The sequence below is a fragment of the Myotis daubentonii genome, chromosome 11 (genome assembly GCF_963259705.1).
Source record: "Myotis daubentonii chromosome 11, mMyoDau2.1, whole genome shotgun sequence".
NCBI classification, from domain to species: Eukaryota; Metazoa; Chordata; class Mammalia; order Chiroptera; family Vespertilionidae; genus Myotis; species Myotis daubentonii.
Window position 1 is genome coordinate 1,929,674 of NC_081850.1, and position 26,468 is coordinate 1,956,141.

General features: G+C 42.1%; 2 protein-coding genes across 7 annotated transcripts in view; one reads left to right on the forward strand and one right to left on the reverse strand.

Moving 5' to 3' along the window:
- Positions 1-25,991, reverse strand: part of ECM2 (extracellular matrix protein 2) — a 73,255-nt gene extending 47,264 nt beyond the window's left edge. For 4 of the 5 annotated variants that reach the window (XM_059656274.1, XM_059656273.1, XM_059656276.1 and 1 more), the window contains exons 1-2: positions 25,896-25,991; positions 813-1,125 (exon numbers count right to left, since the gene is read on the reverse strand). In XM_059656274.1, the coding sequence (XP_059512257.1) occupies positions 813-1,101 (289 nt within the window). In that variant the 5' untranslated portion in view covers positions 1,102-1,125; positions 25,896-25,991. The remainder of the gene's footprint in view (positions 1-812; positions 1,126-25,895) is intronic. The other variant, XM_059656275.1, reaches the window with a different exon arrangement.
- Positions 1-26,468, forward strand: part of CENPP (centromere protein P) — a 251,839-nt gene that overhangs the window by 210,428 nt on the left and 14,943 nt on the right. The gene's annotated exons all lie outside the window — the stretch shown is intronic.

The following is a 26,468-nucleotide window of genomic DNA, read 5'->3' on the forward strand; positions in this document are numbered from 1 at the left end:
ATTCTCTCTCATTGTTGATGTTTTTATCTCTCTCTCTCCCTCTCCCTTCCTTTCTGAAATAAATGAAAACAATTTTTAAATGAAATTATAAAAAACTTCAGTAATTTAGTCTATATAAAATAAAATAGCTTAATTCCATTTTTTGTTGAAAAAATTGATTTAAAATTAATATCCATTTTTATAGAATCATCTGTATCATTTATTTCTATATCTTAGGTAATATAGAAAGTTAAAAGCAGTTTACAAATTTATATGTATATTATCTTTGTTATGATTACAACTAAAATACATTGCATAGTAAACAGGCTAGAAAGAAATAAAACAAAATAGTAACTATGGTTTTATAAATATAGTTGTAGGACAACTAATTACTTTATCTATTTTCCAATACTTTTAAAAAAATATATATTTAATGATTTTTTACAGAGAGGAAGGGAGAGAGAAAGAGAGTCAGAAACATCGATGAGAGAGAAACATCAATCAGCTGCCTCCTGCACATCTACTGGGGATGTGCCTGCAACCCAGGTACATGCCCTTGACCGGAATCGAACCTGGGACCCTTTAGTCCTCAGGCCGACGCTCTATCCACTGAGCCAAACCGGTTTTGACTCCAATACTTTTATAAATGGATTCTATGCATGATTTTTAAAATTAATTCAAAATTTCTTCGTAGATTAAACCAAAAGATAAGTTTGATTTTTAAAAATTATCTTCATGGAAGTCTCTCTCTCTCTCTCTCTCTCTCTCTCTCTCTCTCTCTCTCTCTCTCTCTCTCTCTCTCTCTCTCTCTCTCTCTCGTACTGTTTTCTTACCTGGTAGCACATTGTAGCTCGATTCTACTCCAGGAAAACTTAAAAAGGATTCAAACTCCTCCTCCGTGCTAGAATGCAAGTTAACCACGGGAAGTGCCGCTGCTGGCATCACCACTGTTGTTTGCTGAATTCTAGGCTGTCTGCTGGACCTGTGGTTAGGCGAAGAACTTTTCTTCAGTCTTCTGTAATACATCTTCCTCCTTTGCTTCCTAGGACTTTCATCATTTTGTACACAGTCAATTTGAAAAATGATAAGCAGAAAGACACAAGACAAACTTGCAAACTTCATGCTTGCGTTTTCACCATCTAGTTTCTAAAATGAGAATGAAACAATTCCCGAGTTAATGATGACCAAATTTTTACATCTGAAAACTGACTAATAATTGCCTATATGCCTCAGCAGCAGTCTTTGAGAAATATCACTTATGATATATGGAATCTGTGCTTCAGTATTATTGCCAAGTCAGAATTCAGAATTTTTCCATCAGAATCAGACTTCTAATGTTTTTGTTTCCTGACCAGGCAGGAGCAGACTTTTTCTATAAAGGACCAGACAGTAAATATTTTAGGCTTCACAGGTCATATGTTCTCTGTCATAACTACTCCCCAGAGCCATTGTAGCACGAAAGCTGACAGTCTGTACACAGATGAGTGTGACTCTACGCCAATAAACCTCTGTTTATCAAAACAGGCGGTGGGTCAGACGTGGGGCCTGGGTCAGCTTGCCCTTCTCTGGAGCACTGAGTTGTAGAATTCCCAAAGTCCTCAGGAGATTTCTTTCCACCTGTCTGCCAAGTCATTTTGTTACCGACGCTATCTAAAATCCATTTTCCCTGCTCTTCTTTGTTGTTCTTTATTCTCTAATAGCTTTATAATTTTATTGTTGAGGGAGGGACATAATTGCACTATATAAAAATATTGGGGGCCTTGCTTCATGGCTCCGTGGATGAGTGTCAACCTAGGAACCAGGAGGTCACTGTTTGATTCTGGTCAAGGGCACATGCCTGGGTTGCGGGCTCCATCCCCAGTGTGGGGGCATGCAGGAGGCAGCCGATCAATGATGTTTCTCTCTCTCTCTCTCCCTCTCCCTTCCTCTCTGAAATCAACAAAAAATATATTTTTAAAAATCATAATAAGGGGAAGTAGCATCAGTTATAAAGAGGTAAGGGGCAAAAGTAACTCTTAATTAGCTGGGCTCAAGAGCAGCACAGGGCCCTGCACGTGGGGGAGCTGAGAAGCGTAGTTGAGAAACACCTCAGTGCTCCGGGTGAGAGGACTGTGACAGCAGTGTTGTCGTCGGGCAGGAGGCCCAGGCTCTGTGAAGTCAGGTGCAGGGACAGGTGAAGAGACCCTTCAAAGGTGATCACAGGGGCTTTGTTGGAGGACCACCCCGCCATGCACTCTGACCTGCAGAGCGTTCGTGCAGTGTCCGTTTTCTGTCTGAGCTGCAGTAGCACCCCACCCTCACCTCCGCGGGCAGTTCCTCCCTTGCACTCTTCCCAGGTTCCCTCCCTGGCAGTGCTCTGATCAACTGCCCTCTGCACACAGCCAAGGAATGAGGAGGAGAACCTGAAACCCCAGCAATCCTCAGGACCCAGGATCCTCCAAGTGTGTCCCACTCCTCACAGCCCCCTTGATCATCTCTGTCAACCAGAACAAACCTGTTATATTTCAGAAAACAGCACTTTGGCTGGTGAAGGCCAGGGATGGGAAAGGCTCCAGGTGCTGCTGCTACAAAGATTAAAACTTCAAACTGCCCTGGAGGGACGTTGAGAGCTCAAAGGGCCAACAGTGGCACAGAGCCTGTCAGCCAGCAACCGTGGTGGGACCTTAGGAAATAACCAGTGACCCTCTAAGCAGGTGACTCAGCCTTCCTGGGTGAGAGTGGCCTGCTGACATCCAGGCGCTCCTCTCTGCTTCCAAACCTGGGGAAGGCTGTGGGGACCCCAAGGGCATCTGAAGAGAAGATTGTGTACTGGAGGCAAAGAAGGCCGTCCCTATGACAGTGCCTACCACCCAAATGTATATAAAGTGGAGATGACCAGTGTCAAGTCCAGCCAAATATTGTGAGCTTCTCCGTAAAAACCTATAATGATTATAGCAAAAGCAGAGTTGCCACCCTGGGTTCTTTGCCTCTGTACGAATGCCATTCCCTGACATTTCCCCCCCACTGACATCTTTTTTCCATTCTGCTATATGGTGCATCACCTAGAGGTTAAGAATAGGAGCACTCTTTTGTGGGGGTTTCCATTCCTGCATTACCAGCACTCCTGCCAGTTAGACAACTAGTGATCAGAGTAGATCCATGAAGGGGCGGCTCCCAGAGAAGTTGAAGGACGGGTCATGGTCACTTCTGAGAGAACTACCAGCCATTCCAATTTGGTAACAAGACTTATCAAGTCTGACTTTTACTGCCAGCCAAGATGGAGTAATAGACCACATATACCTTCCCACCTGAAAATTTGACCAAAAACTTGAAACACCATTTTTAAATATTAGACATGGAACAGCACAAGACAGGGATCTGGGGGCGGGGTGAGGGGCACAAAACCCAAGGTGAGCCCCTGCTTATTGCCTAGAGGGAGTTCCTTCCTAGGCTACAGCCCAGGGAGGGCCCAGGCTGAGCCCCACAGTCTGCCTCAGTTGAAAAGACAGACCTGGAGGCCTGGAGACACCAGAGAGGCCAGAGTCCGCAGGTCAGAGTACAGAAAGGTGAGAGCTACGCAGAAAGCCACCAGAGACCTCTAGTCTTCCACTGAGCACTGAGTACTGACGAGCATCTCTGCATGAATAAACTGCTTGACGCTGGAGAAACAACTACCAGGAAGGGAAAATCACTGGGGCTTGAAAAAGCCTGGGCGGCAGAGTTTGTGTGCCCACCGATCAGAGTGGAAAACCTCTGCTTCATAGAGAATCAGGCAGAGTTCTCAGGACACTGGCACAGCAGAGGGGAAAAAATTCACCCTAAGCTAATAGCGGCATTGATCCCACTGAACAAGCATTTCCAAGAGAATCAATACTATCTGCAGTAATTTACCATTTCCCAGAACACCTAATGGTGCTTGAGAGTTTTTACTGGCTCCCAAGCAGGAAGAGTTGACCCATAATGATGAGAAAAATCAGTCTATTGAGACCAATGCAAAAATGGTTCAACTGACATGATTACTAAGTAGGTTATTAAAAGTTACTATAGCCCTAACCGGTTTGGCTCAGTGGATAGTACATTGGCCTGCGGACTGAAGGGTCCTGGGTTCGATTCCGGCCAAGGGCATGTACCTTGGTTGCGGGCACATCCTCAGTGGGAGGTGTGCAGGAAGCAACTGATTGATGTTTCTCTCTCATCGATGTTTCTAACTCTCTATCCCTCTCCCTTCCTCTCAATAAAAAAATCAATAAAATATATTTTTAAAAGGTACTATAAATATATTCATGTGTTTGAAAAGGTAGAAGAGATATACTAGAGATTCAAATCAAACTTTTAAAGATGAAAACTACAATGTGAGAGATAAAAAATTACATGATAAGGGATGAATAACACACTAGACATTACAGAAAAAATGAATGATCTTAAAAACATAGTTCTAGAAATTATCCAAAATGAAACACATGCACACACAAAAGGCTAATAAAAATGTCAAGCAGATCAGTATGTGTCCAGGAAGGCACAGGCACATTTATATATAAAGAAATAAAGACCAATTACTTTTTAGGCTTGATGAAAATCGGTTAAATAGGTTAAAGTTAAGAGGATGGAAAATGTATATATTATGGAAGACAAGGTAGTGAAAAACACTCAATCAGAACAGCAAAAGGAATTTTAAAAGAGGATAGTTTAAGGGATATTAAGAATAACATCATTTGTTTCATAGGTGTACCAGAAAGAGAAGAGAAATAGTAAGGGCTTTGAAAACTTATTTGAAGAAATAGTGACTGAAAACTTCCCTAACCTGGCAAAAAATATAGACATACAAGTCCAGAAGCACAGGTGGACCCAAAGAGTCCCACACCATGGCACATCATAATTAAAATACCAAAAGTTAAAGATAGAAAATCTTAAAAACATAAAAAGAAAAGCAATTAGTTAAATGCAACAGAGCTCCCATAAGACTGTCAGCTGATTTCTCAACAGTTTTGCCGGCCATAATGGATTGGGAGGAAATATTCAAAGTGATAAAAAGCAAGGACCTACAGCCAAGACTACTCTATCCAGAAAGGTTATCACTTAAAATTTAAGTCAAGATAAAGAGCTGGCCAGATAAAAAGTTAGAGGAATTTATTACCACCAAACCCATGCTATAAGAGATGTGAAATGGGCTTTTCTAAGAAGAATAAGGCGAAAAAGGACATAAATATGACTAATAAAATGGCTATATACCTATCAATAATAACTTTAAGTATAAATGGATTAAATGCTCCAATCAAATCTATAACGTGGCCGAATGGATAAGAAAACAAGACCTATACGAATGCTGTCTACAAGAGTCCCATTTCAATTGGAAAATCACACTCAGACTGAAAGTAAAGGAATGAAAAAAGATATTTCATGGAAATGGAAATTTGAAAAAAATGAGCTAAGCTAGCAATACTTAATATTAGAGAAAATATTCCTAGAAGTGGGATAACTGGGTTAAATAGAAATTCCATTTTTAGTTTTTTGAGGAAACCCCATACTGTTCTTCACAGTGGCTGCACCAGTCTGCATTCCTACCAGCAGTGAACTAGGGTTCCTTTTTCTCCACATCCTCTCCAGCACTTGTCCTTTGTTGATTTGTTGATGATAGCCAGTCTGACAGGTGTGAGATGGTACCTCATTGTCCTTTTGATTTGCATCTCTTGGATGATTAGTGACTTTGAGCATGTCTCTCAGCCTTATGTATGTCCTCTTTCAAAAAGTGTCTATTTAGGTCCTTTGCCCATTTTTTGATTGGATTGTTTCTCTTCCTTTTGTTAAGTTGTATGAGTTCCCTGTAAATGTTGGAGATTAAACCCTTATTGGTGATAACATTGGCAAATATGTTCTCCCATGCAGTGGGCTTTCTTGTTGTTTTGTTGATGGTTTCTTTTGCTGTGCAGAAGCTTTTTATTTTGATATAGTCCCATTTGTTTATTTTCTCTTTAGTTTCCAATGCCCTAGGAGCTGTATCAGTGAAGAGAGGAGACATTGGGGTGATAAGGACACATTTGTAATATCTTAATCAATAAAGGGGAAAAAAGACTGAAGGCGAGCACTTAATTTAAAAAAAAACAAAACTCAGATTTTTGTATATCTACCAAAAATTTTAATTATTTGAGCCATATAAGAAAGAAACAGCACCACTTATAGTTTGGGTTTTTTTGGAGGGGGGAGGAGTGGTTGTTTATTTTAGAGATAAAGACGTTTACAGAGAAACTTTGGAGTTGCTGTGTGGGTGGTAAGAGACCCATGTTAACCCACCCGGTGACAATCCAAACTCTAATAAAACTTCCCTGGCCATTGGGGAAAAAAAAATTAGACAAAATAGATTTTAAAACAAAGAATATAATAGGAGACAAAAAAGGACTTTTCATAATGATCAAGGTATCAATCCAACAAGAGGATATAACCCTTATAAATATTTATCCAATACAGGAGCACCTAAATACTAGGTATACCAGTTAGTAATGCGGATTTTTTTCAATAGATGGAGTTACACATATGTTGATATATATGCATTTGATATGTATGCTATTTTGTTGTATTGACAGCAAGCTTCAAACTTCATATGTCAAATTTGCTGAAGGTGTTAACATCATAGGTATTTTTACACTTAAATTTGTCAAATTTTGTGCCAAAAAGCATTTATGGGAAGTTTTAATTCATTACTTTATTTTGAAGAAAAGTGCTGCTGAAAGTTATCATATACTTTGGGAAGCTTATGGTGAACATGTTCCATCTCAAGATACTTGTGAGCGCTGGTTTAAACACTTTAAAAGTGATGATTTTGATGTGAAAGACAAAGAACATCCAGGTCAACCGAAAAAGTTTGAAGACCAATAATTACAAGCATTATTGGATGAAGATGCATGTCAAACTCAAAAAACAACTCGCAGAAAGATTAAACGTTGCTCAGCAAACAATTTCCGATCATTTACAAGCAATGGGAAAGATTTTAAAGGAAGGAAAGTGGGTGCCACATCAACTGAACAAAAGACAAATGGGCCGAAACCGGTTTGGCTCAGTGGATAGAGCGTCGGCCTGTGGACTGAAAGGTCCCAGGTTCGATTGCGGTCAAGGGCATGTACCTTGGTTGCGGGCACATTCCCCAGTAGGAGATGTGCAGGAGGCAGCTGATTGGTGTTTCTCTCTCATCGATATTTCTGACTATCTCTCTCCCTTTCTCTCTGTAAAAAATCAATAAAATATATTTAAAAAAAACAAAAAAGACAAATGGAAAACCGAAAACTCATCAGTAAAATGTAGCTTCAATGGCACAAAAGAAAGTCTTTTTGCATTGAGTTGTGACTGGCAATGAAAAGTGGATTTATTTTGAGAATCCCAAACGCACAAAATCATGGGTTGATCCAGGTCAACCATCAACATTGACTGAAAGGCCAAATTGCTTCAGAAAGAAGACAATGCTCTGGGTTTGGTGGGGTCAGGAAGGTGTGGTGTATTATGAGCTTCTAAAACCAGGTGAAACCATTAATACTGATCGCTACCGACAACAAATAATCAATTGGAACCACGCTTTGATCATGAAACGACAAGAATGTTCCAGAAGACACAGCAAAGTAATTTTGCTTCGTGATGATGCACCATCACACACTTCAAAACCAGTTAAAGACACGTTAAAAGATGTTGCCTGGGAAGAATTCACCCACCCACCGTATTCACCAGACCTTGATCCTTTGGATTACCACTTGTTCTGATCAATGGCACATGTACTTTCTGAGCAGCACTTCAAAACGTACAAAGAAGTGGAAAATTGGGTCTCTGAATGGTTTGCCTCAAAACAAGAAAAGTTCTATTGGGACGGTTCCCACAAATTACCTGAAAGATGGGGGAAATGTGTAGCTAGCGATGGACGTTACTTTGAATAAAGCACTTTTAATGTTTCTCTTGAAATTACCGTGTTTTCTTTGATTACAAAATCCGCATTATTAACTGGTACACCTACTATATAAAGCAAATATTGACTAAACTGGAAATACAACTACAATACAGAAAAACCACCCTGAAAAGTCAACTGAAGACTAGCTGGAGAGAAACTTTATAACAAAGAGTGGAAAGTGAAGATAGCACAGAGACTGGTAGGAAGGGTGGGGATGGGAAAGCAGTGGATGGAGAGCCACAGTCAGCAGCTGAAGGTCTGGAGGAATATCTCAGCTGTGGTTGGTTCCCACTGAGAACCCTGAGGTCTAAGCCTCAAGGTGGGCTCCCCAGCCCAGAGCACCAAACTGAGAAAGGTGCCCACCTAACCCCTGGTTGTGAAAAGCAGCAGATTGCTATCTGGCAGTGAGAGACTGCTGGAAAGGCAGGCACCCTCTTAAAGGGCCAACACAACATTTTGAGTGCAGCCACTCATTTTGGACTCCAGTAGAGGGAGGACAGAGTGGACTAGAGCCTTGTCGGGAGAGTCCAGGGTTGGGGGCGCTGGTGTTGTGTTCGGAGGGCAGCCACTCCAGTTTCCTTTGCCGAGTCATTCCCTCGTGCTACGGAGAGCATCTATCTCCAACAGACCTGTGCCATCCAGGTGATTTCTGACTTGGGGGAATCGCTATCACGAGAGACAAGTCACTACATAATCCTAAAAGGATGGCTCCAACAAGAGAATATAACCCTGGTAAACATATATGCACTCAACAAAGGAGCATCTAAGTATTTAAAACTAGAGGCCCGGTGCAAAATTCATGCATAGGTAGGGTCCCTAGGCCTGGCTGGTGATTAGGGCTGATCTGTGGGGTGACTGGTGGGGTAATCGGGGGGCCCCTGCTGGCACCCACCTTGGCTGGCTTGGGGCTTGCGGGCTGGGGGCAGCTCCTGCGTTGAGCATCTACCCCCTGGTGTTCAGTGCATATCATAGCCACTGGTTGTTCCACCGTTCAGTCGATTTGCACATAAGGCTTTTATTATATAGAATAATTTCTAGAGGACTTTAAAGAAGAGATTGACAGCAATACTATCATAGTAGGGGATTTTAACACCCTGCTGACTTCACTGGATAGATCTTTTAGACAAAAAATTACCAAGAACACAGTGACTCTACATGACACACTGGATCAGACGGATTTAACTGACATTTATAGAACATGTCACCCCAAAGCTGCAGAATACACATTCTTCTCAAGTGCACATGGGTCATTTACAAAGATAGACCACATGTTAGGACACAAAACAAGTCTCTACAAGTTCAAGAAGATTGAACTTATATCAAGTATCTTCTCAGACCACAGTAGAATCAAGTTAGAAACCAACTACAGTGAAAACACCCAAAAACATTCAAACATATGGAGGCTAATAGCATATTATTAAACAATAAATGTGTTTCCAAGGAGATCAAGAAAGAAATAAAAAAACTTCCTGGAAACAAATGAAAATGAACACACAACAACCCCAGTTCTCAACAAAAAATCAGTTCTGAGAGGGAGTTTCTTAGCACTACAGGCCTACCTCAAAACACACACACACACACCCAAGAAAAATTAATAATAAACTATTTTACCCTACAACTTAAAAAATTAGAGAGCAACAAGAAAAGCCCAGAGTAAGTGGACAGAAGGAAATACTAAAGATTAGAGCACAAATAAATGACACAGATGCTAAAAAAAACAATACAAAAGATCAATAAAACCAAGAGTTGGCTTTTTGAAAAGTTAAAAAAGATTGATGAACCATTAGCCAGACTCATAAAGAAACTGAGAGAAAGGAACCAAATAAGTAAAATCAGAAATGAAAGCATAGAAGTAACAACTGACACCACAGAAATTCAGAGGATTGTAAGAAAATAATGTGAACAGCTATATGCCAACAAACTGGACAATGTGGATGAAATGGACAAATTCCTACAAAAATATGGCCTTCTATAACTGAATCAGGAAGAATCAGAAAACCTGAATATGCCAATAACAACTGATGAAATAGAAGCAGTAACCAAAACACTCCCAGTAAACAAAGCCTGAGTATGGATGACTTCACAGGGGAGTTTTACCAAACATCCAAAGAAGAACACCTAAACTCCTCAAACCATTTCAGAAAATCCAAGAGGAAGGAACACTTCCAAACTCTTTTTATGAGGCCAGAATTATCCTAATTGCAAAACCAGATAAAGACACTACAAAGAAAGAGAATTACAGTCCAATATTCCTGATGAACATAGATACTAAAATCCTCAATAAAATATTAGCAAATTGGATCCAGCAGTATATTAAAAAGACCATACACCAGCGGTTCTCAACCTGTGGGTCACAACTTCTTTGGTGATTGAACGACCCTTTCACAGGGGTCGCCTAAGACCATCCTGCATATCAGATATTTACATTATGATTCATAACAGTAGCAACATTACAGTTATGAAGTAGCAACGAAAATAATTTTATGGTTGGGTCACAACATGAGGAACTGTATTGAAAGGGCCAGAAGGTTGAGAACCACCGCCATACACCATGACCAAGTGGGATTTATTCCAGGGTTGCAAGGCTGGTACCATATTTGCAAATCAATAAATGTGATACATCACATAAACAAATTGGAAGACAAAAATCACATAATCATATCATTAGATTTAGAAAAAACATTCAATAAAATTCAACACACATTTTTGATAAAAATCTCAGCAAAGTGGGAATAGAGGGATCATATCTCAACATCCTATCTAATAAAGCTGGAATATGCTAATTGTCCCTCACACCATCACAAAGGTGGCAGAGCCCACAGCCAATAAGGAGGGAATATGCTAATTGACTGTCCTGCCCTCAAAGATGGCGGCGCCCACAGCCACAAGATGGCTGGCAGTGGAGGGCAGTTGGGGGCGACCAGGCTGGCAGGGAAGCAGTTAGGCATCAATCAGGCTGGCAGGAGAGTGCTTAGGGGGTGATCAGGCTGGCAGGCAGAAGCAGGGGCTGATCAGGCAGGCAGGCAGGTGAGCAGTTGGGAGCCAGCAGTCCAGGATTGTGAGAGGGATGTCCGGACTGCAGGTTTAGGCCCAATCCCACAGGAAATGGGACTAAACCTGCTTCAGACATCCCCCGTGGGGTCCCAGATTGGAGAGGGTGCAGGCTGGCCTGAGGCACACCCCTCCCCCGCATGAATTTCATGCACCGTGCCTCTAGTTATCCTCCTATGTAATAAAAGAGAAACATGTAAATTGATCATCCCTTTGCTACGCTCACCAGCCAATTAGGAGTGAATATGCAAATTAACCTAACAAAGATGGTGGGTTAATTTGCATACACAGATGCCTGGTAGAGAGCAGAAGTGGGAGAGCTGGCAGATTGGGGGGGATATCGCTCCCTTGGTTGCTCCCTCGGAGGGACGTGGCTCCCTTGGTTGCTGGTTGGAGAGCAGAGCGGGAGAGTGCGGGGAGCACCAGGAATTCTGGGAATAGTAGTTCTGCTGGCAGCCCCAGGACCGGAAGTGGATGGAGAAGCACCAGGAATGCTGGGAATCATAGTTCTGGTGGCAGACGGATCTCCTAGACACTAGAGCAAAGTGAGCCTGGAGCAAGTTACTGTTGCGGTGGGAATGGAGGGAAAGCAAGGGTGAGGGACATAAGTAAAATCAGAGTGTCTAGGAAAAATTAAAGTGAAAATATCCTAAAACTTCCAGGAAATCTCCACCAATGAAGAAGGGGAAAAAAATGCCGTTATCATTCTGTGAGCAACAAAGCAAACTGGGTTGTGGGTCTCAGACAATTCGCTCATATGATTGCAAAGACAGAAACTCCCAATTGGAGAGGGCTCCCCTGAGGGCTCCCAGATTAGAGAGGGTGCAGGTCAGACTGAAAGACCCCCCTCAACCCCCCACCCCCGTGCACAAATCTTTGTGCACTGGGCCCCTAGTATATATATAAAAGCCTAAGCAACTGTACAACTGGTCAACCAAACGACTGGTCACTATGGCATGCACTGACCACCAGGGGGAAGACGGTCAATGCAGGAGCTGCCTCCTGGTGGTCAGTGCGCTCCCATAGCCAACCTCTTACAGACCCTTTCCCCAGCCAGCTGCCCTGATCGCTGGCCAGGCCAAGGGACCCCTCCTGTGCACAAATTCGTGCACTGGGTTTCTAGTTAAGGACATGTGACAAACCTATAGCAAACATCATACTCAATGGGCCAAATCTAAAACCATTCCCCTAAGAACAGGAACAAGACAGGGATGTCTGCTTTTGCCACTCTTATTCAACATAGTACTGGAAGTTCTAGCCACAGCGATCAGACAAGAAGAAGAGATAAAAGGCATTCAAATTGTAAAGGAGGAAGTAAAACTTTCATTTTCACAGGTGACATGATATTGTACATAGAAAACCCTAAAGACTCCACCAAATAACTACTAGATTTAATAAAGGAATTCGGCAATGTAGCAAGATACAAAATTAACACCCAGAATTCTATGGCATTTTCACACCAATAGTGAATTCTCAAGAAGATATACTAAACAAACAATCTCATTTACCATTGCAACAAAAAAATTAAGATACTTAGGAATAACCTTAGCCAAGGTGGTAAAGGACTGATAATCAGAAAACTACAGGACATTGAAAAAAGAGATAGGGCAAGATATAAACAAGTTGAAGAATACACCATGTTCATGGATTGGTAGAATCAACATCATTAAAATGTCCATATTACACAAAGTAATCTACAGATTCAATGCAATCCCTATTAAAATACCAATGGCATAGTTCATAGATCTAGAACAAATACTCCAAAAATTTATATGGAACCACAAAAGACCCCAAATAGCCTCAGCAATCTTAAAAAAGAAGAACAAAGTTGGAGGGATCATAATACCAGATATCAAGCTATACTACAAAGCCACTGTAATTAAACCAGCTTGGTACTGGCACAAGAACAGACATATAGATCAATGGAACAGAAAAGAGACCCCAGAAATCAACCCAAGATACTATGCTCAATTAATATTTGACAAAGTTGGCAAACACATATAATGGAGTCAGGACAGTCTCTTCTATACATGGCGTTGGAAAAATTGGACAGATACATGCAAAGATATATAATTAAACCACCAACTTACACCATACACAAGAATAAACTCAAAATGAACAAAATGTAAGATGTGAAAACCATAAAAATCCTAGAAGAAACCATAGGCCACAAAATCTCAGATAGCTCTTGTAACAATATGTTTACAGATATATCTCTAGGGGCAAAGAAAACTAATGATAAAAACAAATGAAACTACATCAAAATAAAAGGCTTCTGCAGAGCAAAAGAAACTATGAACAAAACAAAAAAGCCCACTGTATGGGATAACTTATTTGGCAATGATACATCTGATAAATGGTTAATATCCTAAACTCATACAACTTAGCAATAGGAAGACAAACAATCTAATTAAAAAATGGGCAAAGAACCTAAATAGACACTTCTCCAAAGTGGACATACTGAAGGCCAAGAAACATATGAAAAAATGTTCAAAGTCACTGATCATCAGAGAGATGCAAATTAAAATGACAATGAGGTATCACCTCCCATCTGTTAGAATGGCTATCATCTACAAATCAACAAATGACAAGTGCTGGCAAGTATCTGGAGAAAAGGGCATCCTAGTACACTGCTGGTAGGAATGCAGACTAGTGTAGCCATTATGGAAAACAGTATGTCATTTCCTCAAAAAATTAAAAATGGAACTGCCATTTAACCTAGTGATCCCACTTCTAGAAATATATCCTAAGAAACCTGAAGCACCAATTATAATGAATGTATGAGCCCTATGTTCATAGCAGCACAATTTACAATAGCTAAGATCTGCAAACAGCCCAAGTGCCCATCAGTAGATGAATTGATAAAAAGCTGTGGTACATTTATACCATGGAATACTATGCAGCTGTAAAAAGGCAGGATTTCTTACTCTTTGAGACAGCATGGAGGGACCTGGAGAGCATCATGCTAAGTAAAATAAGTCAGTCAGGGAAAGACAAGCATCACATGATAAGTATCAAATAAGTGGAATTGAATGAACCAAATAAATTGATGAACAGAATTGATCCAGTCTCATAGAAGCATAGAACAGACTGCAGAGTGTTAGAAGGAAGGCAGGGGAGCGGGGTGGGTGGGAAGAGAACAACCAAAGAAATTTTATGCGTATATGTATAACCCATGGACACAGACAGTAGTCTGGTTTAGTCCTTGGGTGGGGCGTAGGGACAGGCTAGAAAGGGTCAGTGAGCAAAAAAAAGGGGACATATGTCAGACTTTCAACAGTAAAGATTTAATTTTAAAAAATAAAAATAGAACCATCTTATTACCCAGCATTTCCACTCTCAGATATTTGAAGAAACCCAAAATACTAATTCAAAAAGTTATATGCACCCAGTTGCAGACTCCTCCCTGGCCTGGGCCCTGGTCGGGTTGGGGCACATGCAGGAGGCAACCAATTGAGACATGGGTGTAAATGTGCAGAGCAGCTATATTAGTATTGCTATCTAAATGTCCACTGGCATGTTCATTTAAAAACAAACTAATATATCCATACAGTGAAGGACTACTTAGCAATAATATTGGGTGGATCTCAAAATAATTACATTGAATAAAAGAAGTCTTACATAAGAGGAAACATACATGATTCCCTTTATATAAAACTGTAGAAAATACGAACTTTAAAAAAATTTTTAAAATTGATTTCAGAGAGGAAGGGAGAGGGTGAGGTAGAAACATCAATGATGAGTGAGAATCATTGATTGACTGCTTCCTGCACGCCCCACACCAGGGATCGTGCCCACTAACCCAGGCGTGTGCCCTGACCAGGAATGGAACCATAACCTCCCAGTTCATAGGTTGACGCTCCACCACTGAGCCTCCCCAGCCGGGCAATACAAACTTTTCTATGCAGAAAGCATCTCGGGGATGGGCTTGCAGTCAGGCAGTGGAAGAGATCACCCGGGGTGAATGGGCTGGGGGGAATGGGTAGATATATTTGGATAGGGCTGTGGCTTTGCTGTTCAGTCAAGGAGTGGCTATTTGGAGTCACATCTAAATCATGTAATGAATAAAATTTAGTCCCAACGTGTCTGAGCTACTTGGCATGGCTGTTGACCTCAGACCTCGCTTCAGGCAGAAGTAAAGTGACACTGGAAGGGCCTGAGGACCAGGCTGTGGGGTTGATAGTAGCTGAGATCAGAGGTGAGGAAATTGGGGCGCAAGGCCAAATTGAGTGTACTGGGTGCTTAAATGGTTTTTATATTTTAATGCTTTTAAATTTTTAAATAATATTTTAAAACATTAAATTACATGAAATTAAAATTTCAGTATCCATACATATTTTATTGCAATAGCTGTATTCATCTATATACATAAAAGCCTAATAAGCAAATTGCCCCCACAGGAGTTCAACTGGGAGACCAGGAGGGAGTTCTATAGGTGTGGGATGACCACCAGGGGACGGCACGGAATGAAGGAAAGCCCCAGCCGGCAGCAGGAAGGCCCTGATTGGCCCTGATAATTGGCCAGGCCTAGGGATCTTGCCCATGCACGAACTTCATGCACCAGGCCTCTAGTTTATGTGGTTTACGCTTTTGCACTACAATGGCAGAGTTGAATAGTTAACAACAGAGACTTAACAGTGCAGCCTGCAGTGCTCGCAGCAAATGTTTGCTAGCGATAGTTCACAGCCGTGCTTCTGGATTGGGGGCGATTTTGCCCCCAGGGCACGCATTTAGCAGTGTCTGGGTACATTCCTAGAGTCACAGTGGAGGGGATGCTTTAGGCTTTGGAAGTCAGGGATGGTGGCAAGCGCCTTACAGTGCCTAGCATCGGCTGCCACCGCCAGGAATCAGCTGGCAAACAGTGCCATTTGTGTTAAGACCCAGAAACCTGGTTTGGAGAAACCAAGAGTTACTGACGGTTTTTAATCAAGACAGCCATGTGTTACTTGCAGGCAGAACCTGGTGTATCATAACTAGATGGGTGAGTTATTAACAGATCATCCCATATGGCAATCACTTTCCCAAGGTTTCCTCCTAATTCCAAGCATTCTTTATTTTGATCTGTTTCCAAGCCTCATACGTATGCCCATGCACAGAACCACATAGTCCTTGGCAGGGCTCTCCCTTCAGCTTGTTCCTCCGTGTGCTTCATGATGGGCTGTCTCCTCGCATCCTCATCGTTTCTGATGGGGCTTCGCTGGGTGGGACTTGGGCTGTGAGTGAGTCTCTGCAGGCATGTCCTTTCCAGGAAATGGGGAACTCCATGTTCATGTTTTGAAATCTCTGTGAAAAGGTCTGCCTTGGGTTGAGCTACAATTCATTGTCCACAGGATAACCCATAGAGACTTTTAGATAACGTTCATATTCACAATTTCTCTCTCCTGAGTTCTAATCTCTCCAAATCAATCCTTTCTAAGGCCCTTCCTATGTCTGCTGCATATACATTCTGGTTATTATTGTTTTTTTAGAGACTGTTGAATAATAATAGCACTGCCCTTTAAAAAAAGAGAGATGAAAAATAAAATAAAAAAAAAAAAGAGAGATGTGTTTAAATTTATAAAAATAGTATTTTTATTTAAAATGATATACGTGTCTAAGGCATAAAAGATAAGTTGCCTTAAAAGCAATTCATAGTTTAGTACAAGGATAGGCACACTTTTTCTTCAAGGTTTAGAGAGTAAATGTTTTTGGTTTTGCTGCCCAACAGTTTCTGTCGAAACTAGTCAACTTTGCCCTGGCGGGTGTTGCTAAATGGTTAGAGCATCAGCTTGCACACCAAAGGGTTGCAGGTTTGATCCTTGGCCCCAGTCAGGGTAAGTATGGTAGGCAACCGATCTCTCTCTCTCTCTCTCTCTCTCTCTCTCTCTCTCTCTCTCTCTCATTCCTTCTCTCCCTCCCTCCCTTCCTCCTTTCCTCCCTCCCTCCCTCCCTTGCACTCTCTAAAAATATCCTTGGGTGAGAATTAACAAAAATCCACTACTCAACTTTGCTATTATTGTAGCCCCAAAGTAGCCAGAGGCACTGGCTAATGTGGTTCGAGTGTCGGCCTGCAGACTGAAGGGTTGCTGATTCGATTCCCAGTCAAGAGCATGTACCTTGGTTGCAGGTTTGATCCCCAGCTCCAGGTCGGGGTGTATGTGAGAGGCAACCCATCAATGTGTCTCTTTCATGTCAATGTTTCCCTCCCTCTTTCTCTCTCTCTCTCCCCCTCCTCCCTCCCTTCCACTCTCTCTAAAAATCATTGGGATGACTGGCCAGCATGGCTCAGTGGTTGAGCATCGACCTGTGAACCAAGAGGTCACAGTTTGATTCCAGGTCAGGGCACAAGCTGGGGTTATGGGCTCAATCCTCAGTAGGGGCTATGCAGGAGGCAGTTGATCAATGAATCTCTCTCATCATTGATGTTTCTCTCTCTCTCCCTTTCCATTCCTGTCTGGAATCAATAAAAACATATTTTTTTTAAAAATCAATGGGAGAAAAATATCCTTGGGTGAGGATTAAAAATAAATAAATACTAAAAATTTTAAAAGTAACCATAGAAGATAAGTAAATAATGGATAGGCATGAGAGTGTTCTGATGGCACTTTGTTTAAAAAAAACAAACAGGCCCTAGCTAGTTTGGCTCAGTAGATAGAGTGTTGGCCTGTGGACTGAAGGGTCCCAGGCTCGATTCTGGTCAAGGGCACATGCCCAGGTTGCGGGCTTGATCCCCAGTGGTGATGTGTGTGTGTGTGTGTGTGTGTGTGTGTGTGTGTGTGTGTGTGTGTAAGCAAGAGGCAGCTGATCAATGATACTTTCTAATCATTGATATTTCTCTCTCTCTCTCCCTCTCCCTTCCTCTCTGAAATCAATAGAAATATAATTAAAAAACAAACAAACATGATTTGGCCTGTAGGCCATAGTTTCCTAATCCCTATTTCAGTGTATCTTTCATGATCCTGTCTAAACATATATATCCTATCTAATGATGGACAAACATGGTAATTAACCATACCTCCGACACGCTTCCCATTGGCTAATCAGGGCGATATGCAAATTAACTGCCAACCAAGATGGCGGCCGGCAGCCAGGCAGCTGAAGTGAACATGAGGCTTGCTTGACTCTAGTGATGGAGGAAGCCAAGGTTACCTGCCTGCCGCTGCCGGCCTCTGAGCTGCACTCTAAGCAACTAGGTTGCAATTATAGAAGCTGAACAATCCCCAGATACCTCCTTTCAGCCAGCTGGGCCTCAGAGCTGGAGCCGAGCCTCAGAGCTAAAGCCGGCTCTCAGTTCCAGTGATAGCCATAGAAGGTAAATAAATCCCAGAATAAAAAATTTAAAAAAAGGAGGTTGGGAGCTTCAGTCACCCGCCAGCCTGAAAACGACCCTCAGCCCCTCACCCAGACTGGCCAGGCACCCCAGTGGGGACCCCCACCCTGAAGGGGGTGTGACCAGCTGCAAACAGCCATCATCCCCTCATCTAGGCTGGCCAGGCACCCCAGTGGGGACCCCCACCCTGATCCAGGACACCCTTCAGGGCAAACCAGCCGGCCCCCACCCGTGCACCAGGCCTCTATCCTATATAATAAAAGGGTAATATGCAAACTGACCCTAACAGCAGAAAGATTGGGAATGACTGGTCACTATGACACACACTGACCACTAGGGGACAGACACTCAATGCAGGAGCTGCCCTCTGGTGGTCAGTGTGCTCCCACAGGGGGAGCTCTGCTCAGCCACAAACCAGGCTGACGGCTGCCCATACAGCGGTGGTGGTAGGAGCCTCTCCTGCCTCCTCAGCAGCGCTAAGGATGTCCGACTGCAGCTTAGGCCTGCTCCCCGCTGGCAAGTGGACATCCCTCGAAGGCTCCTGGGCTATCAGAGGGATGTCTGACTGCCAGCTTAGGCCCAATTCCCCAGGGAGTGGACCTAAACCAGCAGGTGGTCACCCCCCCAAGGGGTCCCAGACTGCGAGAGGGCACAGGCCAGGCTGATGGACCACCCCCCCAGTGCACAAATTTTTGTGCACCAGGCCTATAGTATATATTTAAACACTAAAGAATTGTTTGATATATATTATGCCACAATTTATTTTCCCTCCACTCAGTAATAAAATATGGACATATGCAGGATAGGGTAAAAGTAGGCTTACAGTTGTGAGTATGCAAAACACTTTATTCTTGTATTATTTTTGTGTTAATTATTGTATTACTAGAGCAGGGGTGGGCAAACTTTTTGACTCGAGGGCCACAATGGGTTCTTAAACTGGACCGGAGGGGGTCGGAACAAAAGCATGGATGGAGTGTTTGTGTGAACTAATATAGATTCAAAGTAAACATCATTACATAAAAGGGTACGGTCTTTTTTTTTTTTAGTTTTATTCATTTCAAACAGGCCGGATCCGGCCCACGGGCCGTAGTTTGCCCACGGCTGTACTAGAGGCTTGGTGCACAAAATTCATGCATTGGAGGGGGAGTCCCTCAGCCCGGCCTGCACCCTCTTGCAATCTGGGACCCCTCGCTCCTTACTGCTTGGCTCACTGCTCCTTAGCGCTGCTGTGAAGGCAGGAGCGGCTCCCGCCACCACCTCTGCACTCGCCAGCCATGAGCCCAGCTTCTGGCTGACTGGTGCTCCCCTTGTGGGAGCGCACTGACCACGAGGGGGATGCTCCTGCATTGAGCGTCTGCCCCCTGGTGGTCTGTGCACATCATAGAGATCAGTCGTTTTGGTCATTCCACTGTAATGGTAACTTAGGCTTTTATTTTAAAGATTTTCCATACAAACTTCTATAAACCTACTTTTTGCCTCACCCTGTATGTCAGTGTATATAAATCCATCATGCCTGTATACTCTATTTTCATTTCATAAGTTATTGAACAATTTGATGATACTTAATTTTTCCAATTTTTTGCTATTATAAAGATTCTTGCACATATGTCTTCTGGAAGTATTTTTGTTTTAATTTTACTTTACAATTGAGATAATATTGTTTTCAAACTATATTACCCCTTGGGTTTATTTTTGGATGTAGTTTAATATTTATAATCACTTTGGTCATATTTACTAACATATTTTGAGGCTATGTTTTAGGTATATGCACATTTATATATAGTTTTGTTTTTCTGGTGCTTTTATCATGATGTACTTTCTGTATCTCCAATATGCTTTTTGTCATAGATCTATCTTGTCTAATAATGTAGCTGCTTTCTTTTGGATAATGTCTACTTAGAATATTTTTTGCATCATATTATTTTATTTTCTAGTGTCTTATATTTCAATACTAGTGGCCCAGTGCACACAATTCATGCATGAGGTGGGTGTCCCTCAACCCGACCTGCACCCTCTCCAATCTGGGACCCCTCAGGGGATGTCCGACTGCTGATTTAGGCCCGATCCCTCTCGCAATCCTGGACTGCTGGCTCGTAACCGCTCACCTGCCTGCCTGCCTGATCACCCCTAACCACTCTGCCTGCCAGCCTGCTTGCCTCCAACTGCCCCCCCCGCCAGCCTGCTCACCCCCAACTGGCCCCCCTGCTGGCCTTCTCACCCCCAACTGCCCCCTCCACCGGCCTGATCACCCCCAACTGCCCTTCCCTCCTGGCCTGATCACCCCTAACTGCCTCTGCCTCGGCCCCGCCACCATGCCTTTGTCCAGAAGGTTTCCCAGTCTAATTAGCATATTACCCTTTTATTAGTATAGATACATTCTATAGCACATCTTTGTTAGTGCAATCTAACAACCTTTGTCTTTCAGTTGGAATGTTTAGTCTATTTATATTTAATGTAGCAGTTGATATATTTTGGGTTAAATCTGTTTTCTATTTGCTTCCTACTTATCCTGCCTGGGCTGTGGTGGTGTTTTTTTGTTTTGTTTTGTGTGTTTTTTTTTCTTTCTATTCTTGCTTGCTTTTTTAAAAATTGATTACTTATTTTTTATTACTACATTAGCAACTGTACACCTTTACTATTCTGTTTTTTATACAGTTTACCACACACATCCTTGAGCTATCAAGTCTAATACAAATCAGCACCTTTGCCATTTCCTGTACAATGCAAGGGTCAGGGCGCCTTCCACTTCACCCTGGCACGTGTGCTGCTTTGTCATATGTTTTACTTCTTACACATGTTAAACCCTCAGGAGATTATTATTGTTGTGTTTTGTACTCACATTTTATTTATATCAGGCTCTCTCAGGCTCAGCACTATTAACATTTGTGTTGGACAGTTCTTTCTTGTTGGGGGATGGCCTTGCCTCAAGCCAGTGGACGCCCCTAATACCTTCCCTTCATTTGTGACAACCATAAATGCCTTTAGACATCACCAAATACATCCTAGGGTATAGAGGGAATTATCCTGTTCCCAGAGGAGAACCACTAATTTAGACCTACCTAAACATTTATCCTTTTTGATTATCTTTATTCTTCCAGCATCATCAGTTTTCTATAGGATTATTTTATTTCCGATTGATAAAGATTTTTAATTCTTTTAGTGCAGGACAACTGACGAGCAGTTCTCTTTTTGTTTGTCTGAAAATATTTATGTTTTCTCTGAAAGGCTATATTCTCTAGATATGAAATTATAGGTTGACAAGTATTTTTGTTTAGCATTTTGAAGATTTCATTCCAATGTCTTCTTGTTTCCATAGTTTCTATTAAGTGGTCATGTGTCAATCTAATTATTTCTCCCTTAAAAGTTACTTTTTTTCCTGGCTGCTTTTAAAATGTTCTCTTGGCTTTGGTTTTCAGCTGTTTTACTCTGTTTATGTAGGATTTTCTTGTGGGGGTTTTTAAATAGCACTTTTGAACCTGTAGCCTCATATTCATCAGATTTTGAAACTTCTAAGCCCTTGTCTCTTCAAATACTTTCTTGTTTCTCTCTCCTCTTTCTTTTTAGAACTACAATTGCATGTATGATAGTCTTTTTCTTATGTCATTTTTATTTTGTATGTTTGGGTTTTTAATTTTTTTTATTTTTCAACTAGAGGCCCGGTGCACAAAATTCGTGCACTCAGGGGGTAGGTCCCTCAGCCCAGCCTGTGCTCTCTTGCAGTCCGGGAGCCCTTGGGGGATGTCCAACTGCTGAAGAGGCGGGAGAGGCTCCCGCCACTACCTCTGTGCTTGCCAGCAGTGAGCCTGTCTTCTGGCTGAGCAGTGCTCCCCAAGTTGGAGCGCACTGACCACCAGGGGGCAGCTCCTGCATTGAGTGTGTGTCCCCTGGTGGTCAGTGCACATCATAGTGACCGGCCATTCCGCCTTTCAGTCAATTTGCATATCAGCCTTTTATTATATAGGATATAGGATTGGTTGACACTCTATTATATTTGTTTCAGGCGTACAGCATAGTTAAACATTTATATAACTTATGAAGTGATCACTCTGATAAGCCTGGCATCCACCTCACACTATGCATGGTTATTTCAATGTTACTATGTTCTGTGCTGTACTTTACATCCCCAGGACTGTTTTGTAATTGCCAGTTTGTACTGCATAAACCTTTCATCTTTTCACCCAGACCCCAACCCTCCGAAACCCCCCGCCATCTGACAACCGTCAGTTTGTTTTCTTTGTATATGAGTTTGTTTTTTCTTATTATGTCCTTAATGTCTCTCTTCCTGCCTGTTATTTTTCATCCTTCTGAGATTCAGTGGTTCATCCTAGTTATTCTTTTAATCTGTCTTTCAGCTCACTAATTATCTTTTCAATTGTGGTTTATCTGCTATTAAATCCACACACTGACTTCCTTATTTATGGTGTGCAGTTTGTTTGTTTTGTAGTTTTTTGAGTTGTCAATGGGTTCTTCTGACTCTACTGAAAATTTTAATCTTATTTTTTACTTTTTTGAACATACTTATCACTCTTTTTTCCAAGTATAATTTGCTTTTTAATGAGAACAATGTGTGTAATGACAGAGCGTCCCGCCGTGTGCAGATGGCAGTAGTGAATACCCACGGAATGCATTCTGCCCAAGGAGGGAGGGAGGGATGGAGGGATGGAGGGAGGTGCGGGCGCTGTGAGCCGGCGGCCTGCCCCCTGCCCGTGGACATGAGGCTGGGCCACTGACTGGGGGCCTGCACGCACCTCCTAAACGGTAAGAGACTTATCACATTTTTTTAAGTTTGTGTCTGAAGACTCCATTTTCAGGATCCTCTGTAATCTGTATTTCTTTAAGTAGTCGTTTCGGTAGTGTATTTCTTTAAGTCTTGAGCCATGTTGATCTGTTTGCATGCTTGATGGCTTTTGATTGCATGACAGACATTGTGTATAAAAAATATGAAAATATGTTGAAGACCTAGGACGATGTATTCTTAAATATTATCCTTTTTTTATTATTATTATTAATAGATTTATTTATTTTTTAATCCTCACCCGAGGATATTTTTCCATTGAGTTTTAGAGCGAGGGAAAGACAGAGAGAATTACCGACGTGAGAGAAACACATCGATTGGTTGCCTCCTGTGCGAGCCCCGGCCATGGCTCGGGCAGAGGAGAAGCCTGCAACCAAGGTAGGTGCCCTTGCCTGGAGTCGAATCCGGGACCCTTTCGTCTGTAGGCCTGTGCTCTATCCACTGAGCCAAACCGGCCAGGGTGGATGATGGATTCTTTATCCCAAAAGCATTGATATCTACTTTGGGCATGAAGCTAAGGGCACTACCAGTTATAGATTGAGTGATGGAGGCACTTTGTGCCCCAAATCAAGCCTGGAGATTTTCCCAGCATCCCTTCCCCACCATGCTGCTGCTTGCTTGGTCCTTTTCCTTGGTTTTTGTTTCTTTTGCCTAAAGAGGCTGTTGTAAAGTCATAGACTAAGCTTCTCTCCACTTCTTCTGGACCCACAGATGCTGCCAGAGGGAAGCTTCCCAAACCTCTGTGGGTCTCAGTCCAGTCCCGTATGTTGGCCCTGTTACTATCCTGTCCTGTCTAATTATTCTCAGTGTATCAGCCGCTCTGATGGCCTAGCCTGCCATGATTAGAAGCAGAAGTTCCCTGAGATTCATGTTATTTCCTGCTGAAATATATCCATGTCCTAGAAGAGAATGTTGCGAGTTGTAAAAATTTTAAATTTTCATATTCAGAAAATATTCTGTTTAGTTAAAAATAGAATTATTTTGAAATCATTTGCCATCAATACTTTACAGATATTATTCCATTAGTTTCTTATATCTAGTGTTATTAGTGAAAACTTTAAATTTAATCAGATTTTCATCTCTTCTTAAGAAATCTATTTTTCTCTCTATAGAAACTTTTTCATATTTTTAATTTACCTTTAATATTCAGAAGTTTTACTACAATGTATAGGGTTGTGTTGTTGTTTTAATTTATCCTTCTCCCCTGTGCAGGCTCTCTTACTTAGTGTTCTCCCGTCTTCGAGGGCTCCTCCCCGTCCTCCTCAGCAGGAGTTCTTATTTTCTAGTGTAGCTGCGTACGCATGTGTGTATTTGTTGATCATATGTCTTCTCTTATTTCTAGGGATCTGGTGAGAGGAGAAGAGGGTGTGCCATCTGCTCAGCTTGCCTCTTGAATCTCTGTAGTTCTTTTTATAACTTTATCGAAAAAAATCACCTTCCTCTAGCCATGTTGTCCTTGCTTGGGTCAGATCCTGACTTGCCGCCACTGAAGTATTATGTCAGCTAGCCCGGCACTGCAACCTTTGTTCAGTGTATCTGCACATTAGTTACCGCAGTCATTCTGAAATCTTTACTATAAGTCATTGAAAGGAAACAATATTAGAACAACTTTTTGTAACTTTAAAAAAAAACTAACATGCAAAATGTAAGGAAGGAGCAAATCCCTTAGCTGATTGACTGCAAAAATTGTAAACATGGGTTCAGAGAGCAAGCCACCCCGGGAAGGAATAACAAAGGCAGCAGGGACGCTTAGGGAAAGGGGACTGGGAGGGGGACTGGGGAGAATGTGCGGGTGACGGGGCAAGCAGGCCCTGCCGGAGGGCCTCAGCGCTGGGCTGGCCTGGGAGCTCTGGCCTTGCCGCCCTGTGCCGGGGAGGGGGTGGGGGGCGGGCCTGTGGTGGGTCAGGGTTGGAGGGAAGTCCAGGGTCCTGTTGTCCCTGGGCCGCCTGCAAACACTCACCAGCTGCCTGAGCTCTCCCCATCCTGGAAACCATCTGCCTTTGTCTTTCTATTTCCCTCCAAGTTGGCCTACTTTTACTAATCCAGAAATCTAAATAGATATGTACAGAAATAAATTTGCAGAGCTCCCTTAACTTTAACAAAATTAGAATCCAAATAATCTCATTGAAATGTTTAAGTAATTTTTATGGAATGGCCTCTCAGTACTCACGTTATCCTTCACGCCTGTGCCTTTGTGATTTTCAGTAATTTATAGAGTTCCGCGCTGCATTTAATATTTAATAAGCAACTTTGCAATTGAGTTAATGTTTCCCAAGGTAAAGATTTTATGGCACTCTAAGCACAGCAAGTATTATTTTGATCAAGTGAATTCTTTTTTTAGCGCTCATTGTGTTCATCCCACATAAATATCATCTGTAAATTGCAGTTCACTTACTGTTTTTTTCCTTAAAGTTTTTTTATCAGAACTCTTAAGTAAGGTTTTAAAACATTAAATTTAGAATTTTAAACTTCTCCATGAAGCTGAGAGATGCCTGTTATCCCTTTCACCTCACTCAGCTTAAAATGAAAAAAAGTTTTCTTTAACCCTTTATGTTCTTTTAGGACTTAAAAATAGAGAAAGCAAAAATGTCAAACTAACTTACACTTCTACTGAGCATGTAATTCTATTTAAACATATAAAAATATATTTAATCCCAACTCCATAAAGTTTGAAATACTTGAGAAGTTTTTTACCCTGAGAAAAACAAGTAAACAGAATAATGCACATTTTAAACTTTAAACATCTATTAGTAAGAGCTAATTTCCTGAAATGTTAACATATTTACAACATAAAACACCCAAATATTATAACCATTCCACATGCTGTAGCAGAAACTTAAAGCAGAAAACTTTTTTACCTGGAAATCTAAACTAAGGAGGCTTTGCTTGGTGTCATTTAAGTCTCCAGCTGAAAGTGAAACAAAACCAGAGCTTTCTGTAAAACAAAGAACAGAGGGGAGTGTTGAAAATGATCCCTGCCCCCGTGGTAAAATCTAATGCTTCCCTTGGGGATAAATGCCTTACAGTTCTCACACAGAACATGGGCCAGGAGAGTAACAAGGAAAACAGTTGTCAAGGGAAATATTTGTCCGACTCACAGGAGCGGCGGGAACGTCTTGCAGGCTGAGAAGGTGGAGTTGGAAGGACAGAAGTGAAGCTTGGTTAAGAAATCTGGTTTTCATAGATATTAGCATGAAAACCCTTCCTCTGCCCATGCCTCTGTGAACCGCTGGGGTGCACCCCACTGAGTGGCCCATGTGGCCACGTTTGAGGAGCCGCACTCCTGGGCGCCCTGAGCTGGGTGGTGTTAGTGACCCTCCTCATCTCTCTGCCCGTGGGAACTGCACACGCCGTGCTGTGAACAGGACTGAAAGCTGTTCCCTGTGCATGTGACTGCAATGGTCACTTTCCACCTGGAAGCAGGGAGGAGG